This window comes from Dasypus novemcinctus, chromosome 11, assembly GCF_030445035.2.
Source record: "Dasypus novemcinctus isolate mDasNov1 chromosome 11, mDasNov1.1.hap2, whole genome shotgun sequence".
NCBI classification, from domain to species: Eukaryota; Metazoa; Chordata; class Mammalia; order Cingulata; family Dasypodidae; genus Dasypus; species Dasypus novemcinctus.
The window spans coordinates 33,888,671-33,909,479 of record NC_080683.1 but is presented as its reverse complement, the minus strand read 5'-3'; the positions used below and the strand labels follow the sequence as shown (position 1 = coordinate 33,909,479).

Below are 20,809 nucleotides of genomic sequence, written 5' to 3'. Positions count from 1 at the left end.
CATTGTTAACTCTTAACTCCTTTTCCACATCTTTGTAGTTCAGAATTTATGTTAATTCTTTTGTGGTTAATGTTTTTCAAGATCTCTTCCTCCTGATCTATGGTCTTTAAGTTAGACTATTTTTCAGCACTTGGGTAATATTGAATGACCAATGGTACTGCTTTCTTCTTCTATAAATGGTTTGTTTGTTTGTTTGTTTCCTGGAGATAGAGGTTTTCTGTTTCAATCCTAAGACAAATTTTAAGAGTTTAGAGGGAGGCTGAATCTTCTTTCTTAGTTTCTCATCCATACAGTTCACCTTTTTCTAATATTAGGACCTTTTCTCTACAAGTCATTCCTTGACTAAATAGACTTTGCTATATGAGTCACATGTGATTCAGCAAGTATTTTGGATTTTAATGAGTTACCATTTTTTAAGCAGGCTTCAGAACCTTGATTAGTCATTGTGAGATTCAGCTTGCACATTTTTCAGTTAGGGACCTGTTAAAAGCAAGAACAGAACAGATACATACTTGATAATTTTGCAAACTTTCAAAGGACTTTGGCATCAATGATATTTTATGTAATGGAGTATGTGTCACATCCACCATGAAATAAAAGTGCCTATCTTAGAGACCCTGTTAGCCTTTGGGGCATACTGGTAGAAATTATCTTGGAAAATATGAATGGGTGAATGAAACACTGGAATGATGCTGGATTATAAAAGTAACTGAAGCAGAAAAGTAATAGACTTTCAAATTTTATGTCTAAACAGAACCAACTTCTTACAACTTATTTGAAGGACAGGAAGACATGAGTAAATAGATAATCATGTTATGATGAGAGCATTCCAAATTGTGATGCTGGTTTTCCTCAAATATTTTACAAATTGGTAAGTTCAAAGTACCAAAGAGATTTTTAAATTTTAATTATTATTACTTTTAAAAAGACAAGGTTTGAAATTCACCTACAAGAGAAAATGTATGAAGCTACTCAAGAAACATTCGAAAAGGAACAATAAATAAGTTTTTCTCCACCAGATATCTAAAGTACAGTTTAAATCTGTGGCAAATAAAACTAGAATTTGTGCAAGAATCAACAAATAGACCAGGGCCTGGAATATGGAATCTAGAAACAGACCACTTAATTTTGGAAATTTAGTTTATGAAAATAATGATCTTTAAGTGGGGAAAATGATTAGGTGAAAGGTATTGGATCAGAAATTATCTGTTCACTGATTCCTTAGTTATTGAACTCATGATTTTCAATTGAGCTCATAGCTGCCCACTAATGACAATATTTCACAACCTCCCTTGCAGCTAGGTGGCTGGGTGATTAATGGCAGACCAACGGGATGAAAGTGCAGGGGTTTTGCCCTGCATCCTTCTGACTGACTGAAATGAGGAGACATCTGCTTTCCTGAAGTCATCTTGGTTGGAAGAAGCCATCGGTTAGTGGAATAACAAGATGAAGGAACAGGTATTTCTGACACTACAAGCTCTTGCTTGCCTCTCTTTAAACTTTTGTTTTAGAGGAAAATGTACTTTTTTTGTTTAATCTACTTTTTCTTTGGATTTTCTGTTATACTCAGATTAATCCAATCCTAGCTGACATAGATATAAAACTATTGATTATACATTTGAACAAAATAAATTTTGCTTACCAAAAAATAAAAAAAGAAGAAATAAAAAAGGAGCCACCTATTAAAGACTGTTAAAGAGGAGAGAAAGAATCCCTAAATTTAAGGTATATATTTCTCTAAGTCTAGCTTTCATATCCATATGTTAACAAAAAATCCTTTAAAGAGATGTCTATTTTTTCTTGTTGGAAAATAGCATGGGCTCCAGAAATTTATTTGTAAGCTTCTTGCTTAGGATGTGGAATATATCTTCCCATAGAAATAAAGCTCAAGATGATGGTTTCCTATGAGCCATTCCTACAGAGGACATGGTAGGTTTTGATAAACACATAGGGCTTTGGACCAGAATATAGATAGTAGTATTGCAAGCTCTGGGACCTGAAATTCACTTGCTTATTCAGACTTTATGAATTTATTCATGATACTTCCATTTCCTTGCTTGTAACAGAGACCTCCTAGGGATCTGGCTCTTTAGAACAATGGAAAGAGGGGGATAGAAAAGGCAGGAAAAAAAGTTTCTTCTGTTTTAAATTGCAGGACTCATTCTAGCAAAATTCCAAAATAGGAATTATATATTTTCTCTCTCTCCTGAAACTTTCTTATATCTGCTACCAGATCCATTTATGACCCATTTTGAATCTATTTTATCTTCATTTTAATGTCTTTTAGAATATGTAAAAGGTAATAAATAAAACAGTATCTTCCATACTACATGTATAAGAACATCTATTAATTGTGTGTATATATATATACTTTCGATTATTTTTCCCTCAAGATTATCATCTGTTTTTGACAAGTGAACAGTAAACAAATCTGTAATCTGTTGAAATTTTTGGTTTTAAAAATATTAAAATAGGAATTGTTCCACAAACAGAAAGCATGTAAAATTATTAAAATTTGAGAAAACATTCATCTTTGGAGAGGTTTTGGATAGCAGAAGGGTCACAACTTTGGCAGGGAAGGAACATTGGTGTGGGGTGTCAGTGATGGGAAATACATGGGAAGGGGTTCATCTGGGGTAAGTCTCTAAGACATATGAATGTGTTCAAGTATTCATGGGGCTTTGCTGTGGTGGGTGGAGATCCACACAATAACCAAAAGAATATTGAATTTCCATCTTAGGGAGTTCTCCTACATTCTCTAATGGGACATCAAGAATCCCCTGAGTACAGGGGTGATGCCTAGTGAAGGAGGATAGACCATTGCATCAAGCCCTTGATATTGATGATTGTACTTATGAAAGTTTTCTTTTGAAATTTAAACTTAGCCTGGTATTATATGTTTCCTAGGAGTTATCTCCTGAGGGTTTCCTTATTGCTCAAATGTGGCCTATCTCTAAGCCAAGCTCACCATATAAATGCACTGTCTTCCCCAAGGCATGGGACATGACTCCCAGGGGTGAGCCTCCCTGGCACAAAGGGAGTACTAACAATGCACCTGGAAAAAGACTGTGACCATAGGGGGAAACGGTAAATACAAATGAGTTCTTATAGCTAAGAGATTTCAACATGAGTCAGGAAGTCATTCCAGAGGTTACACTTAGGCACATCTTAGCAGGCTCTCATTGACTGCCACAGTAAATGTTGTCTCAAACAGTGGGGCTCCTGAGGTCCCTGGAGACATACAGACACTATAGGCAGGGGCAGACGGCTCAGGAGTTTGGTGCCCTGTCATTGGGCCCTATTTTGGAATTTATGCTCCTCAGCATGACAGAATAGGACTCATTAGTGGTTTCCCTACACATGGCTCTTCTTCCCCTTCTATTTGAACCTATAGTTAGTACTATACTTGGTAGGTGTATGTCCAAGAGACTTAAATCTTTGTTCCATTCATTGGCCACTAAGGTACTTAAATTTCAGCAGTGTTGCAGTTCACTGGACTCACCCAGGACAACTAACAAGGTGATGATGTTGGACAATGCCCATCCCAAGAAACAGAGTCTGCAACTCCAAGCAAGAGATTTTCATCCATCTGCCTCATGGGATATAAGCCCCCTCTCAATTAGAGGCAGAGTGGTCATCAACATTCCCAAGTCCTCAAGTTTGGGGAATGAACAATGGACTAAAGTAGACTTATTATTATTCTACTATAGGCTTATTGTTATTCTAGCAATGGAAAAACTTTAATCATTGTTGTGGTGGCAGTGGTCACCAGAGATTCTAAGGGGAGAGAGAGGGAAAAACAGGTGTAATATGGGCATTTTCGGGACATTGGAAATGTTCTGCATGATGCTGCAATGAATGATATGGGCCATTATATATTTTGTAATAACCTATAAAATTGCATGGGACAGAGTGTAAATTATAATGTAAACTATAATCTCTGGCTAGTGGTAATGCTTCAATATGTGTTCATCAACTGTAACAAATTCACCACATTAAAAAAAGAAAAGAAAAAAAATGAACAAACAACTGTTCTGTATTACTTAAATAAGTGCTATTCTTTTTTCTTTTTTTTAACTTTCTCATATCTGAAGATGCTTCTGTCTGGAACTATGGGGGGTTGTCTTTTGCCCTAAGCTTCTCATTGTAGCACTCCCTTCATGTCTGGCTTACCCTCCAAAAAGTTCCATGATCCCAAGTTATCTCTTAAAATTTTTCTTTTAACAAGAAGTGAAATAATTCAGCTAGCATCTAGGGGAAGAATTTTTCTGGACATGTGAAAGTGAGCAGTGAGAAACTGCCCAATAAATAGGTTTTTGTAGGGGATCAACCTCACTTATTCCAGTTGGTCTTCTTATTTATTTGTTCGTTTTTTCATTTTTTCCTTAACATTTTTTTGTTTTGTTTTGGTAATCTGAACTGATGCATGCACATGGTTTAAAGAGTCGCTATTTCTACAAGAAATTCTAAAAAAGGAAAAAGCCTCCCACTCATTGCACAAAGGCAACCATTTTCAACTTTTTAAACTGATTCTTTTAACATGATATATTACTATTATTTCTAGATATTTCAGCTTTATGTATTTTCTGTTGACTTCCCATCATGGAAGATGAAAAGTTAGCACTCTTATTCTATGCTCTTATTTACCATACACATATATACTTCAAGTATCCGTTCCTTCTAATATAATCATATTTTAAGTTTACAGTGTAATGTGTGTTTATGATATCATGAATATAAATGTTATTTATTGCCCAGCCAAATGTTATACTATGATTGTTTTTCTTTTGCTACACCTTTTTGTTTTCCCTGGAATTAAGTTCATATTCTTCATTTTCTTGACTTCTACCTACAAATCATCGGTTTGATTACAAACACCTAGCCAGTTGTCTGTATCTCACTTAATACATTCAGATCCACCAGGTATTCTTATAAAGTCTATCATTTTGAAGAATCTCTCTAAGGCTTTTAAATTTGTTTCTATCAGGACTGGTTTCCCAGAGGAGCTTGTATACAGCCATCATTCTGGAAACTCTTTTCACTTCTTCTTTGAGTAGGATCCCGTATTTCTTGAAACATGTGATTTCTTCTTTTATGGTTTACTTTCTCATTATAGTAGAACACATCCTCTAGTAATCTCCTGAAAAAAAGGCTTCATAAAGAAGGATGTAGTGTTTTTGGTTTTTCTTTCTTTCTTTTTTAAATATCTTACTGTATCTTTACACTTACCAGATAGTTTGACTGAGCTGGTGATTTTGGACTAGAAATGGCTTTCCCTCAGAATTTCCCTTAGAATTCCATTTCCTTCTAGATTATAGCTTTGCTGTTTGAATGCCCAAGCCATTCAATTCCTATTCTTTGTTTGTAACTGTATTCATTTTCTAGGGCTGTGTAATAAATTATCACAAATTGAGAAGATTAAGACAACACTCGTTTATCTTATAGTTGTATAAGTAAGGAAGTCCAGATGGGCCCAACTGGGTTTTCTGCTTTTAAGGTCTTGTAAGGCCAAAATCAGACTAGCAAAGGTACAGTGAATTTTTCTGGTACTTTAAATCTCTCTGACACTCCCCTCTCTTGTCACCAAGAAAAGTTTCTGGGAAACGGACTTGGCCAAGTGGATAGGGCATCCGTCGACCACATGGGAGGTCTGCGGTTCAAACCCTGGGCCTCCTTGACCTGTGTGGAGCTGGCCCATGAGGAGTGCTGATGCGTGCAAGGAGTGCCGTGCCACGCAGGGGTGTCCCTCGCATAGGGGAGCCCCACGCGCAAGGAGTGCACCCTGTAAGGAGAGCCGCCCAGCGTGAAAGAAAGTGCAGCCTGCCCAGGAATGGCGCCGCACACACGGAGAGCTGACACAGCAAGATGATGCAACAAAAAGAAACACAGATTCCCGTGCCGCTGACAACAACAGAGGTGGACAAAAAGAAGAACACGCAGCAAATGGACACAGAGAACCGACAATTGGGCTGGTGCAGGGGTGGAGGCTGGGGCAGGGGGGAAGGGGAGAGAAATGAATAAAAATAAATCTTTAAAAAAAAGAAAAGAAAAGTTTCTGCTTTTAAAGGGCTCATGTGATTGATTAGGCCCACCTAGATAATCTTTGTATTTTTAAATAAATTATTTTGGATTTTAATTCCATCAGCGAAATCCTTTCACAGCAGTACCTAGAATAGCATTTGATTGAGTTACCAGTGGGTGGAAATCTGGAGGCTCATTTTAAAAGTCTATCCATCATGGTGTACTTTGTAAAAGTACTCCCCTTGTACGGAAATTTTGATACTCTACCTTGATGCTCAATTTGGGGGAATGCTCTCCTCATTCTACTCATAGTTGTCTGCCAGTTCAAAACCAGTGCTATCAGAGGTAGGCTTTTCATTACAGATTCTCATGGGGAGTGACAGAGAAGCAACAGAAATAAAGAGTGGGTCATTTTTAGATTAGGGAATTATGAGCTGAGTATTCCTTTTTTTTTTTCTGACATAAACATTTAAGTTAGATACTTTTGACTGTTCTGTTTTATAATCATAGAATTCAATGTCACATGAACTCTTAAATGCCATATCAAACCTCAGGCTGACTAAGCTAGGAAATGAATAAACATGTAACTGAATGCTTAATATAATATTTTATGGAAATTCAGGTTAAAATGTGAATAGACTTAATTTTAAAATTATGCCAACCTACATAATGAGTTAGATTACAGACTTTTCTTTCAACTCTTCTATTGACATGAAATCATAATTAGCCCTATTGTGTTTATTATATTTCTTACTATAATATGAGTAAACAGATCATTATTAAAAGTAAAGTATAAGAAATTTGAAGCTTTTTAATTTTAAATAAATTTTATTACATTAGAAAAGTCTTATGTATGTTTGAGATAAAGCAATGTTTTGATCAAACTAGGGAAAACTTTTAATCAGAAGGCTGAGAGCTAGAAAGATTCAGAATAAGCCCCGGAGAATGTAGGTGGTAAGAATTAATCTAGAAGTCTAGTACTGTATCTGCTTCTCGATGCATGGTTCTGATATATAAAAAAGGGAGAGTATTATATCTGTTTTGCAAGTGATATTTAAAGAGATGATGTAAACCTTACCAATACAGGAAAATACTTCAATATCTTTAATGAGATCTTATGGACCATAATACTATGAAGTCATTGAGCAATTTTCTGTTTAGTTCTTGGCCACTGACATTCAAGTTCAATTTGTTGATTAAATAAAAAAAATATATACATATCTATGAGAATATTCTTTTTTTTTAGAAATAAAGTACAGTTCTCTTCTGTATACTACTTACAATGTGCATTATGGTTATTGAATAATTAAAACGTGTCATGACTGTATCAAATCCTCTTATCTTTTATCCATTTTAAATCATCTATTATATGCCAATAAGTAAATACAAATGCTTCAAATTTCTTTAAATACTATTGTTAATATTTTTTGGACTGAACTAATTCTATAGTTGTATACATGTATATGTATCAATTGGGGTTCTTAGTGACAGAAATCTACTCTGATTGATTTAACCAGAAAATTAACCTGTTGTAAAGATTTTGAATAGCTGGCAGAGTCATCAGGAGGTCTGGAACCAGGGTTGGGAAACAGAGAGGAACGACAGCCAAACGTCCCATAACAATGGCTCCACACCTGAGCACTGGGGGATGCTGCAGCTTGCCTCACTACCACCACCCATGGGATGCTGAACCCTGTTATTTGTACTAATCTTACATCAGCCTTTGTTAACTGAACTTTTCAACTATGGCTTCCATCTCCAAAATGACATCTTCACTGTCCCTGCTGATTTGGATCAGTAGCTTCTGACTCAGATTCCTGGTAGCACTGTCTAATTGGGTGAAGAGCACACAAATTGGCTGCCAGAGCTTAGGATGCAGAGAATTTGGTATTCCCAGCTTCTGTAGTGAGAGTTGATCTTTGGTTCCCACCAAGACTCTCAAGATAGGGTTTTTCCTCAAATACAAAACAAAAGTTAAATAAAATATAATGGTGCAAATGTCCACTACAAGGAACAATGGATAAACTATATTCGGTATGAATACATCATCCAGGCATTCATTTTACTTGATTTAATTCTTACATAGAATTTGAATCTAATTGAATTGGTAAAGCAAGCAGCAAATTGAATATTTGCAATTTTAGTGCTCACTGGTAATGAAGTTTTAAATGACCTGGTTTTAATCATTTTCCTAAAATTGGAGTTCTTTTTTTTTTTTTTAAAGATTTATTTTTATTTATTTAATTCCTCTCCCCTCCCCCGGTTGTCTGTTTTCTGTGTCTTTTTGCTGCGTCTTGTTACTTTTTTTAAATTTTTTTTTATTTTTTTATTTTTTATTGACTTTGTAATAATATTACATTAAAAATATATATGTGAGGTCCCATTCAACCCCATCCCCCCACCCCCCCTCTCCCCCCCCCCAACAACACTCGTTCCCATCATCATGACACATCCATTGGATTTTGTAAGTACATCTTTGGGCACCTCTGCACATGTGATAACATGGATGAATCTTGAGAACCTTATGTTGAGTGAAGCAACCCAGACATTGAAGGACAAATACTACATGACCTCAATGATATGAAATAAACAAGCTGCCCTAGATAGCAAGAGACTGAACGATAGGCTTACAGGAAATCGGAGGGTGGAGGAAGGATATGAGCCGATGTCTGCAGGGGTCGAATTTAAGACGAGATGGTGGTAAGTATGAACACAAAGAAGAGATAAAAGGGGGGCAAGGGGTTGCCTTTGCTTGGGGCTTTGCGGGTTTGAGGGTGGCTGGGGAGGGACGGATGGGTAACGTTGCCCAAAAGTGGGGGGAGGGGGGGGTAGCATACGAACCAGGAGAGGGTCAGGTGTTGGTGGAGAGTAAAACGTCTTGTTTCTTTGTCCGCTTCTGTTGTCGTCAGCGGCACGGGAAGTGTGGGCGGCGCCATTCCTCGGCAGGCTGCTCCCTCCTTCGCGCTGGGCGGCTCTCCTTACGGGTGCACTCCTTGCGCGTGGGGCTCCCCTACGCGGGGGACACCCCTGTGTGGCACGGCACTCCTTGCCCGCATCAGCACTGCGCTTGGGCCAGCTCCACACGGGTCAAGGAGGCCCGGGGCTTGAACCGCGGACCTCCCATGTGGTAGACGGACGCCCTAACCACTGGGCCAAAGTCCGTTTCCCAGGAGTTCTTATATAGTATCTTGAAACCTGTTCTGAGGAACCTAGGATATAAAAAGAGACTTTCATTTCTCTTTTGGGTCCTTGGAAAATGGTTAGGGGGTAGCATGGGCTTGAAAAGCAGATTGTAGCTATGGGGGGATCTAAATGGCATCTCCAACCACCCTGAGTATCAGTCACAGTGATGTTAAGGTGCTTAGAATAACATTTTTTAAAATATAATTTTGGAACTAAAGCAAAAATAGTATGCTCTTTACCAAGCTTCTTCCTATGTTGACATCTTACATAACAGTAGAATATTTATCAAAACAAGAATTAATTTTGGTACACTTCTGCTAAATAAAGTAGAGAATGCATTTGGATTTCATCAGTTTTTCCACTAGTATCTTTTCTCTGTTCCAGGATCCCATGTTGCATTTAGGAATGCCATTATATTTTATTACTCTAGATTACACAGGAACTTTACAATTCTCGCCTGGACTAGTTATGCCAGGTGCTTATTTGGAACTAATTTATTAGGTGAATTTCCTGTTATGACAATTACAGCATGGGTGTGCGGGGCATGTAAAACTTGGAATGGGAATAACACAGGGAATACGAAGCAGAGGTATTGGGGATGGTGGCTAGAGTTTCCTTTCTTTCATATATTACAGAATCATAGGATAGTAAAGTTAGGAGACACCTGAGAGATTATCTTGCCCCGTCCTTTATTTTGCACATAAGGAATCCAAGAGCAAGATAAGTTAAGTGATTAGCTTTTAAGGAGCACGATTTCTTCTAAAACTCACGTTTGTAAATTGCTGGCTGTTTCATTACAGCAGCAGTTCTCAGAGTAAGTGTTATGGGAAAACTGGGAACTCCAAGACTCTTTGAGTGAGTCTGTGTGTCAAAACTATTTTCATAGTAACACTAAGAAGCTGTTTGCCCTTTCCATTCTCATTATTTCACAACATATAGTGGAGTTTTCCAGAGGCTGCATGGCATGGTATTGCAACAGAGTGAAAGCAAAAGCAGATATGAAATTCTAGTGCTCTTCTGTTAAGCAAGACATTAAGGAGATTTGCAAATTATAAAATGGTGTCAATCTTTTATTACTTTTTTTTTGAAAATAATTTTCTTTTAAAAATATGGCATTTGTGTTAAACATGAGTTGTATTCATTCTTGGTATTTTTAATTATGGTATATATTGATTGACATACACACATTAACAAATGCTTTGAAGGTTGTCAATAAATTTTAAATAAAATAATGTCATTAGTAAAAGAAATATGGACAATATAAAATCTGCTAAGATTGTTTGAAAAATATATTCAGCACCATTTCCATCTTTTCCTAAATATTGCTTATACTGCTTTAGAAAATTAACTCATTATATATGATTGCAAATTTTTTAGTGTTTTGGAGTTCAGAATTTCATGCTTCCACATTCAACACTGACTTGATTTAATTTTATGAAGTTTATGCTCAGTATATGAATGCTTAATGGATTTCTGCAAATCATTGAAAATGATAAAATGATTTTGAACTAGTTTTCTATCAAATCAATTCTACATAATTGTTATTAATAAGAATTTTTTCAGGGGGTTACATTATATTCTAAGCATTGGTCAAGTAGGTTTATAGAGGGGTAGATGACAAGAGAAGTTCCCTTTCCAGAGCAAATGAAAAGGACAAAGAAAGCCCTTACGCTCCCTGCCAGCTGTGCTCCTGCTTATTCCTGAACTTGCTGCTCCTAAACTTTCACTGACTGCTTTTCTTCTGATAGTTTTGGTTTATTTTTAAAGGCGTACCCAGGATTGAACCGGGGATTTTGTACACGGCAAATAGGTGCTCAACCACTGAGCTACACCCACTCCACTCTGATAGACTTTAAATCTCAGACCTGTAAACTTCTGTTTCCTCAGAAAATGAGCTGTTTGTGGGAGGAAATGGGGAGAAGTAGGGGGCTAGGTAGGTAGAAGGGGCCTCTGGGAGCTTTTGTGACCGTAATTTCCAGCACTAGCAGGAGAGCCCAGAAATTTTGGGGTCACATCCTCCTAAATAAAAGGTGTCAATGGCAGTCTTTCAGGTGTCTATGTCATAACTGGATACATGTGAAAGAAGAGCAAACTTAGCGACTTCTAGAATAACTACAAATCCAGAGAAAGATAATGTGAAAAAGTCCTTCCTATCCTTGTTGTCAGGCCTTATGCTGACCTTACAACACATTTTTTGTTGTTGCTTTTTGTTTTTTGTTTAATTTATTGATGTAAGAAGAGGTGGTGGGAAAGGCTATTGCCTTCTCTGGACTTGTCTATTATTCTGGCAAAAATAATTATTCCCTTAATCTCATAGGACAGGTTTTTATACCATCTCTTCAGCAGTCAATGCTAAGAAGGTATACGTACATAAGATACATAAATATGAAATAAAACCAGAAGTATTATGATTTCATTTTCTTCCACTGTTTTTTCTACAATGAAAGAATAGGTTTATCCTTTACTTAATTTACATCCTTTTCTCCTTCAATTCTGTTAAATAATTTATCTGAAGACAGTAACTTAATTGCAAACAACATGCTGTTTCCCCTTGTCGGTACTCAGTAAACTTCAGCTTCTGCAATCTGTTCTCATAAAATGAATCCCATAATTTCTTTAATCACTTTAGTCACTCTTCTCTGGATCCATTCAATTAGATTACATCTTTTTGGCAAGTGAAGCACTTGAATTTGAACAGTCTTCCCATATGTTGTCTAAAAAGAATAGTACAGGGAAAGATTGGAATCTTTTGGATTCATGGTTCAATGGCTAGAATCATTTTGACTGATACGGTCCTTTGAATATAGCAGGTATTGAATAAATGCTTTTGAATGAATAATGTTGAAAATAGACTTATTGACAATTTATTATTTTTCCCATACTGTCTTTTAAGCCCTTCATTGACATTTGGTTTCTCCTTTGGAAAAACTGATTTTAAATTGTATTAAGACTTTCAGTGACTCTTATGCTGATAATACCATGGAATTGGTTATATCACATGTCCTAAGACAACAAATGACTATAGTAACTGCCTATATTAGGGAGTGGATATAGGTCAGTGGTTGACTGCTTGCTTCCCATGTATGAGTTCCCAAGTTCAATACCTCATACCTCCTAAAAAAAAAAGTAACTGCCTATACAGTCAGCCTATGATGACTACTGGCCAGGCTTGTACCGTCTTCAGTTCATGTTAAAAGTGGTTCTTGGGAAGTGGATGTGGCTCAAGCAGTTGAACAATAGCTTCCAACATGAGAGGTCCTGGGTATTTTTCCCGTGCCTCCTAAAAACAAAAAAAGAGACAACAAGCAAGCTAATGAAGAAACAACATGCAAACAAATGAAAAATACAACTCCGGGGAGCTGGTGTGGCTCAGTGGTTGAGCTCCAGCTTCCCACAAATGAGATCTGGGTTTAATCTCTGGCCCCAGAACCCCGCGCCGCCCCCCCCCAAAAAAAGTAGTTCTGAATAGAATTGTGAGGAATCAGATACTTAGGCTAGGTGATACACTGTTTTTTAAAAACATAAAAAACTACTTTGTGATAAAAACAAACCAAAAGTGATTTCGTGATATTTTATTTTTATGTCGGTGCTGAAACTTACTTCAAATATTGATGAAGGAATTAATGAATAAACTTAAATAAAGAAATGAGTGAATAAATGAGCAAAGCTCTAATAGGATGTAAAATAGTATACGTAAATATATATAAGTAAAATAAGTTACTATTATTGATACAATCTGTTTTTACTTCAATACTTGCTAAAGTGTTAAATTTAACGTTTTATAAACTTTTGATATTATAAAGTTCATAGTTAAAAGTACAAATGTTTGAGAGAGCTTATTTGACTTTTTGGACCTGAAGTGATATATTTTCAGTCAACATTTTAAAGAACACATCATAAATCGCTTTGGGGAAAAAATGTATATGCTTCATGAAAAACATAAAACCACAGAAGAATGGATTTTGCAATAAGCAAATAGTATGTATGCTTGCTTTTGCTGGCTCTAAACAGAATATGAGGAAATATGCTAAATAAGAATTCTACCAGATATCTGGACCTTGATGAAAGCAGATTTTTCAAGAGCAAAATTATTTATTAGTCCTCTCTCTAGATATTTTACACATATTTTCTAAAAAGTATATAATATGTATAGGATATATTATCATATAGTTTCTATTTAAATAAAAAACTCTCAAAGGAGATTCAAAGAGTAAATGTATATATTTGTTTAACAAACCCTTTTGATCAAGATTGGCAAACTGTGAGCACAAGCTGGCCTTTCTCTTGTTTTTGTAAAGTTTCAGTGAAATACAGCTAAGGTGACTTGTTTATATAGTGCCTGTGGCTGCTTTTCATACTACAACTGAGACCATGGCCTACAAAGCTATGAGACCATGGCCTACAAAGCTTCACAGAAAAAGTTCGCTGACCACTGTTTTTAAAAATTTAAAAACCCAGGTTTATTCTTTAAACTCACATGCACATGCTAATTGTCTTTCAGTAGATTCTTTTAAGTATTTCTTTACTTTTAGGGATTTCTCTTGAAAGTGTGGACCCAGGGGACAAGCTACTTAAAGTTCAGGTCCTGATCATACCACTTTCTAACGGGGGGGCTTTTGGCAAGACATTAAAATTTTCTGTGTCTTAGTTACCCCATCTGTAAAATGGAGACAGTAATAGATTTTGGTTCTTGGGGGTATATATAAGTAAGTATTTGTAAAGCACTTATAAGTGTACCTGTACACACTTAGAGCCATTAAAGTTATTCTACTAATATTTAATTCTTATCTACTACAATAAAGTAGCAATCCAAAACATTTAATTCCTGAGGCTTTTGTTGTAAATCATATAATTTAATAACTGGAGTAGAAGCATTGTGTACACTTCAGCTTCATTTAGGTCACAAATCCAAACTGAAAGTGTTGATGCACACAGAGTAGAGCACAGTGAAGAAGCTCAATTAATGAGCCATTGAAAGAAATATCTTTGAAAGACTTTCTTTTTTTACCCCCAAATTATGTTTTCTTTTATTTTTAATATACTTTTTTAAAAAAAGATACTTAGATTTCATAAATGTTACATGAAAAGAAAGGGGGATTCCCATATACCCCGCTCCCTAGCCCTCCCAGCGTTTTCTTTATTAAAGACATATTATTTAAAAATTATGATATCATCAGAAAGTTACTTGTGGATATGACAAAACATACTAAGGGACATGAGATAAGTATTATTTAGATAATCACCCACTGCGTTAGTTTGCTAAACTGCTCAAAGTACATACAATGAAATATGTTGGCTTTACCAATGAACTTTTAGCTAACAAGCTTACAGTTTTGAGGCTAAGAAAAATATCTGAATCAAGGTGTCATCAGGTGATGCTTTCTTTCAAAGCCTGGCTGCTGACAATCCTGGACTTCTCTGTCATATGGCAAGACACTTGGTGGCATCTGTTGGTCTCTTCCTTCTTTCCCAGATTTCATTGCTTTCATCTTCTTGCTTTTGTGGCTTTCTCTCTCTCTCCATATTCATCCAATTTATACAGGACTCCAGTAAGAGGATTAAGACCTACTGTGGGCCATGTCATAACTAAAGTAACTATTCAAATCTATGTAAACCCACAGGAATGGATTAGGTTTAAGAACATGATTTTCTGGGGTACATAAAATTTCAAACCACCACACTCACCATCCTTTATATTACCCTAGTACGTAATGGAAATCAATTTTCTTTTGAGTTACCTTAGTTAGCTTTTAGGCCCCAAAATTTTAGAGTCTAAAATTTTTATGCTTTTTGTTTTGTTTTGTTTTTGAATATAGGTCACAATTCTCTCTGTTTTGCAGAAAAACTTACAAGACCTCCAGATTCAGGTAGTTGATACAACCTATCTTGTCTCCATATCTAGGAGGCAATGTGGTGGGAATATTGTATGCAGCTTATGAATCAGACTTAATTGGCCACCCCTAGAATGATTCTCAATAAATCTAAAACAGGAGTAAGTAATTTGAATTACTTTCTGAATCAGCACCTGGTCAGAGAACAGGGCATATAAATTGTTTTAAAGGCTCTGACTTTACCTAAAAAAATTCATGAATATAAATTGTTTCTCATGGGTGAAGATGTCTGATAATAGATGTTTCCAATCCTTTATTTAATAGAAAGAAAGCACTTATGATAACTTCAGTGGCTTCAGTGATTGACTGGAATATAGAGGATATCACTTGAAACCAAGTCATAAAAAATTGATTTAGAATGGCTTAAGAGACTATTTGTTCTTTGGCAATACCTACTTAATTTTCATATAGAAATGTGGCATTCCTCTCCCCGCCTCCCCGCCCTGATAATAAATTCTAGTCTTTCTCCTTCATCATTCAGTCATTTATTGAACAAAATTTCTATTATGAAATAGGGCAGCAGTTCAGGTGTTGGAGTTACAGAATAGAACCCAAACTCTCTAGGAATTCACAGTATAGATGTGAAATATAAAAAACAAGTGAAATACAGTACAACATGGTATGCAGTATAGAAAATTATGTAAAAGCCTGAGGATAGAGTGACTCTTTGTACATAAGGGAATTGAATAAGAACTTGTCAAAACCAGAAAAAAATCTAGTACCAAAGTTGAAAGAACTGCTTTTTGAAGAAAAAATATCAATAATTCACTTTAGTTTTCTAGTTTTCATTTTCCAGTTTATCAAATTTCATATGTGCTTAGTTTAAAGAATCAGTCTCTCAGCTCCCTCCATTTCCCCTCCCAAGGTATCCACTCTCAAATTCCGTAGCTGGGTCATTTTTTGCATTAACTCAATATCTCCAAAAATTGTACTTGTATTTCTTCTTTTTTAAAATTTTTCAAATTAATTTTTCTCCCCTTCCTGGCCACCCCCCCCCCCCCCAGTTGTCTGCTCTCTGTGTCCATTCACTGTGTGTTCTTCTGTGTCCACTTATGTCAGTGGCACCCAGAATCTGTGTCTCATCTTGTGGCGTCATCTTGCCGCGTCAGCAGCACCAGTCCTGGGCAGGTTGCACATTTTTTGCCCTGGGCATCTCTCCTTACAGGGCACACTCCTTGAGTGTGGGGCTCCCCTACTCGGGGGACAGCCCTGCATGGCACGGCATTCCTTGCGCGCATCAGCACTGCGCGTGGGCCAGCTCATCACACGGGTCAGGAGGCCCTTGGTTTGAACCTTGGACCTCCCATGTGGTAGGCGGATGCCCTATCCATTGGGTCAAATGCACTTTCCTTGTATTGCTTCTTATTCATCTCAGTTTTGGGCATTAACTACTGACTTTTTACAATCGATAAATGAGGATTTAGCTCTCCTCTACCTCTCCCCTCACTTAATCCCCAAGCATACATCAAATTTCCCTAATTTTACTAATAAAATAATATTGTAATTTTGGAAGGATCAATATTTAGCATTTACATTATTATGACTATGTAAAAGTGTCCACAGCTGAGCCTGTAATATTATGATATGATTACTTTTTCTTGCCTGCACAAGTTTTTGTTTTCTATGGACTTAATAATCCATAGAAATGGATTATAATGGACTTTTTCCCCCCATTTTCCTAGTATCCTGTGTAAGTGTCAGAAATTTAACCTCTTAATTCTCCTCAGAACATTCAAATATAAGAGACATTTTATCAATTTATTCTTAAAAAATATTTCCTGAGGCCTTTTGTCTTGCAAATACTTGATAGTACTTTTCTTGTAGCAGTCAGTTGTCATTCTGAGATCTCTCCTTATCAGTTATCTGTGGATTCCCTTTTCTTTCTCTGGTGTTGGAGCTCTTGTTACTTGTCTTCCTGGCTGCCTTCATTTATTGGTTTTCTGTTTTGGAGAAATATATCCTCTTAGTTTTCTGAGAAAGAGTATGTAGAAGGTATGTGAAACATGTCTTCATTCTGCTTTGCACTTGCTTGATAGTTTTGAATTATGCATTTGAAGTTATTTTCCCATAGACTTTTTTTTTTTTTTAGGAGGTACAGGGGATTGAACCCAGGATCTTAAACACGGGAAGCAGGTGCTCCACCACTTGAGCTACATCTGCTCATCCCATAGATTTTTAAAACTTTTCTCTATTGTCTTCTTGCTTTCAGCATCGCTAATAAGAAGGCTGAGTTCATTCTGATTCCTCATCCTGCCCACGTGCTAGTGTTCTAAAATTTCACAATGATGGACTTCGTTATGGATCTATTTTAACCCATTTTGCTAGACATTCAATGTACCCTTTGATTCTGGACTCCCATGCCCTTGCATTCTGAAAAAATATTATTTTTTAATAGATTATTTTTAGAGCAGTTTTAGGTTTATAGAAAAATGCACAGAAAGTACAGAATTTCTATATATCCATGCACATAGTTTCCCTATTATTATTATTTTGTATTCTTAGTGTGGTACATTTGTTATAACTGAACTAATATGATACATTATTATTAACTAGAGACTATAGATTATATTAGAGTTCACTCTTTGTGTTGTACATATAGTTCTATGGATTTTGACAAATACATGATATCCTGTATCATCATTACAGTATCATACTGAAAAATTTCACAGTACTAACAATATCCTGTGCTCTACCTATTCATCCTCTCCCTTCCCCGTTCCCCCTGAAATCACTGGTATTTTTACTGGCACTATAGTTTTCACTTTTCCAGAAGTCGTATAGTTATAATCATACAATATGTAGTCTTTTCAGACTGGCTTCTTTCAGTTAGAAATATGCATTCAAGGTTCCTCACGTCTTTTTATGACTTGATAACTCATTTCTTCTTATCAGTGAATAACATTCTATTGTATGAATTTACCACAGTTTGTTTACCCATTCACCTATTGAAGCACGTTTTAGTTGCTTCCAATTTTTGGCAATTATGAGTAAAGCTGCTACGAACATTTGTGTGCAGGATTTTGTGTGGACATCAATTTTCAGCTCCTTTGGGTAAATAGCTAGGAGTGTAATTGCCAGATTGTATGATAAGCCCATGTTTAGCTTAGTAAGAAACTACCAGCCTGTCTTCCAAAGTGGCTACATCATTTTGCATTCCCATCAACAATGAATGACAGTTCCTGTTGCTCTGCATCATTACCACTATTTGGTGTTGTCAATGTTTTGAATTTTAGTCTTGGTAGTAATAGGTGTATAGTGGATTCTCATTGTTGTCTGAATCTGCAATTCCTTAATGACATATGTTTTTAGGCATCTTTTCATGTGCTCTTTTACCATCTATATATTTTCTTTGGTAAGGTCTCTGTTCAGATTATTCTTCCATTTTTCAATTGCGTTGTTTTCTTATTATTTGGAATTCTTTGTATATTTTAGATACAAGTGGTTTGCCTATTCTTTTGCCAATAGCATACTCTCTTGACCACTTGAGTTTATAGCAAGTCTTGAAGTTGGGTAGTGTCAGAGTCTAACTCTGTTCTTCGGAATGTGTTGGGTATTCTGGATCTTTGCCTTGCCATGTAAACTTTAGAATGAATTTGCCAATATCTACAAAATAACTTGCTGGGATTTGATTGCAGTTGTATTGAATCTATAGACAAAATTGGGAAGAAGTGACATTCTAATAATATTAAGCCCTCCTATCACTCCATTTATTTATATCTTTGATTTCTTTCATCAGAATTTTGCAGTTTTCCTCATATAAATATACATTTTTTGCTAGATATACACCTAAGTATTTCAATTTTGGTGCTAATGTAAATAGTGTTGTATTTTTAATTTCAAGTTCCAATTATTCACTGCTGATATATAGGAAACCAACTGACTTTTTAATATTAGCCTTGGTATCCTGCATCCTTGCTATAATTACTTATTAGTTCTAGAAAAAAAAATTTCTTGATTCTTTGGGATATTCTACATAGACCATCATAACAGCTGTGAACAAAGATAGTTTTATTTCTTCCTTCCCAACATGAGTACCTTTTATTTCCCTTTTTTGTCTTACTGTGTTAGCTAGGATTTCCAGTATTATATTGAATAGTAGTGCTAAGAAGGGATGTTTTTACCTTATTCCTGATCTTATTGGGAAAGTCTCTAGTTTCTCACCATTACACATGATGTTAGCTGTAGGGTTTTTGTAAATGTTCATTATCAAGTTAAATAATTTTCCCTCTATTCCTAATTTGCTGAGAGATTTTTTATAATGAATATACAATTTTGTCAAATGCTTTTTCTGCATCTATTGATATTTTCATACAATTTTTCTTCTTAACCTGTTGATGTCAATTGATTTTCTTATGTTTTTGTCTCATATATTTTTCTTCTTTAACCTGTTGATTTTAATTGATTTTCTGATGTTGAATCAGCCTTGCATACCCAGAATAAATTCCACTTACCCATGATGTATAATAATTTTTATACATTGTTGGATTTGATTTACTAATTTTTGTTGAAGGTTTTTACATCTATGCTCAGAAGAAATATAATTTCTGTAATTTTTCTTCTTGTAATACCTTTATCTACTTTTGGTATTAAAGTAATGAGTTAGGAAGTGTTCTCTCTGTTTCTGTTTTCTAAAAAAGATTGTAAAGAATTAGTATCGGGAAGCGGACTAGGTGCAATGGATAGGGCATCTGCCTACCACATGGGAGGTCCGCGGTTCAAACCCCGGGCCTCCTTGACCCGTGTGGAGCTGGCCCATGTGCAGTGCTGATGCACGCAAGGAGTGCCCTGCTACACAGGGGTGTCCCCCATGTAGGGGTGTCCCTGTGTAGGGGAGCCCCACATGCAAAGAGTGTGCCTTGTAAGGAGAGTCACCTAGTGCAAAAGCAAGTGCAGCCTGCCCAAGCATGGCACCACACGCACGGAGAGCTGACACGGCAAGATAATGCAACAAAAAGAAACACAGATTCCCAGTGTCGCTGATAAGGATAGAAGCAGTCACAAAGCACACAGCGAATGGACACAGAGAGCAGACAACGGGGTTGGGGGGTAGGGGGTGGGGGGGGGAAGAGGAGAGGAATAAATAAATAAATCTTTAAATAAAAAAGAATTGGTATCATTTCTTCTTTAAATGTTTTATAGAATCCACCAGTGAATCTTCTGATCCTGGAGTTTTCTGTTTGGGAAGTTTATTAATTTTGATTCTCTAATAGACATAGGACAATTCTAATTATGTATTTCTCATTGTGGAGGTTTTGGTAGATTGTGTTTTTTAAGGAATTGGTCCATCTAAGTTATCAAATTTGTAGGCATAAAATTGTTTCTAACATTTCTTTATTATCCTTTTAATGTCCATGGAATGAATAGTGATGGCCCTTCTTTAGTTTTTGATAGTAATAATTTGCGTCTTCTGTCTTTTTTTTCTTGTTTAGCCTGGCTAGAGTTTTATCAATTTTATTGACCTTTTCAAGGAAACAGCTTTTGGTTTCATTTATTTTTTCTATTGCATTCCTACTTCCAATTTCATTGAGTTCAGTTGTAATTTTTATTATCTTTTTTCTCCTTATGTTGGTTTTAATTTGTTCTTTTTTGAGTTTACTAAGGTGGAAGTTTAGATTATTTATTTTAAATCTTTCTTTTTTTCTAATATAGGCATTCAATACTATAAATTTTCCTCTAAGCACTGCTTTTGCTGTGTCCTACAAATTTTGATAAGT

At 36.0% G+C, this 20,809-nt stretch overlaps 1 protein-coding gene across 1 annotated transcript in view; it reads left to right on the top strand.

The window, feature by feature from the left end:
• Positions 1-414: 414 nt before the first annotated feature.
• The window catches only part of LGSN (lengsin, lens protein with glutamine synthetase domain), a 51,993-nt gene continuing 31,598 nt past the window's right edge, over positions 415-20,809 (top strand). Inside the window, exons 1-2 of the mRNA XM_058307663.2 lie at positions 415-871; positions 1,299-1,458. Of these exons, the coding sequence (XP_058163646.1) occupies positions 1,447-1,458 (12 nt within the window). The 5' untranslated portion in view covers positions 415-871; positions 1,299-1,446. The remainder of the gene's footprint in view (positions 872-1,298; positions 1,459-20,809) is intronic.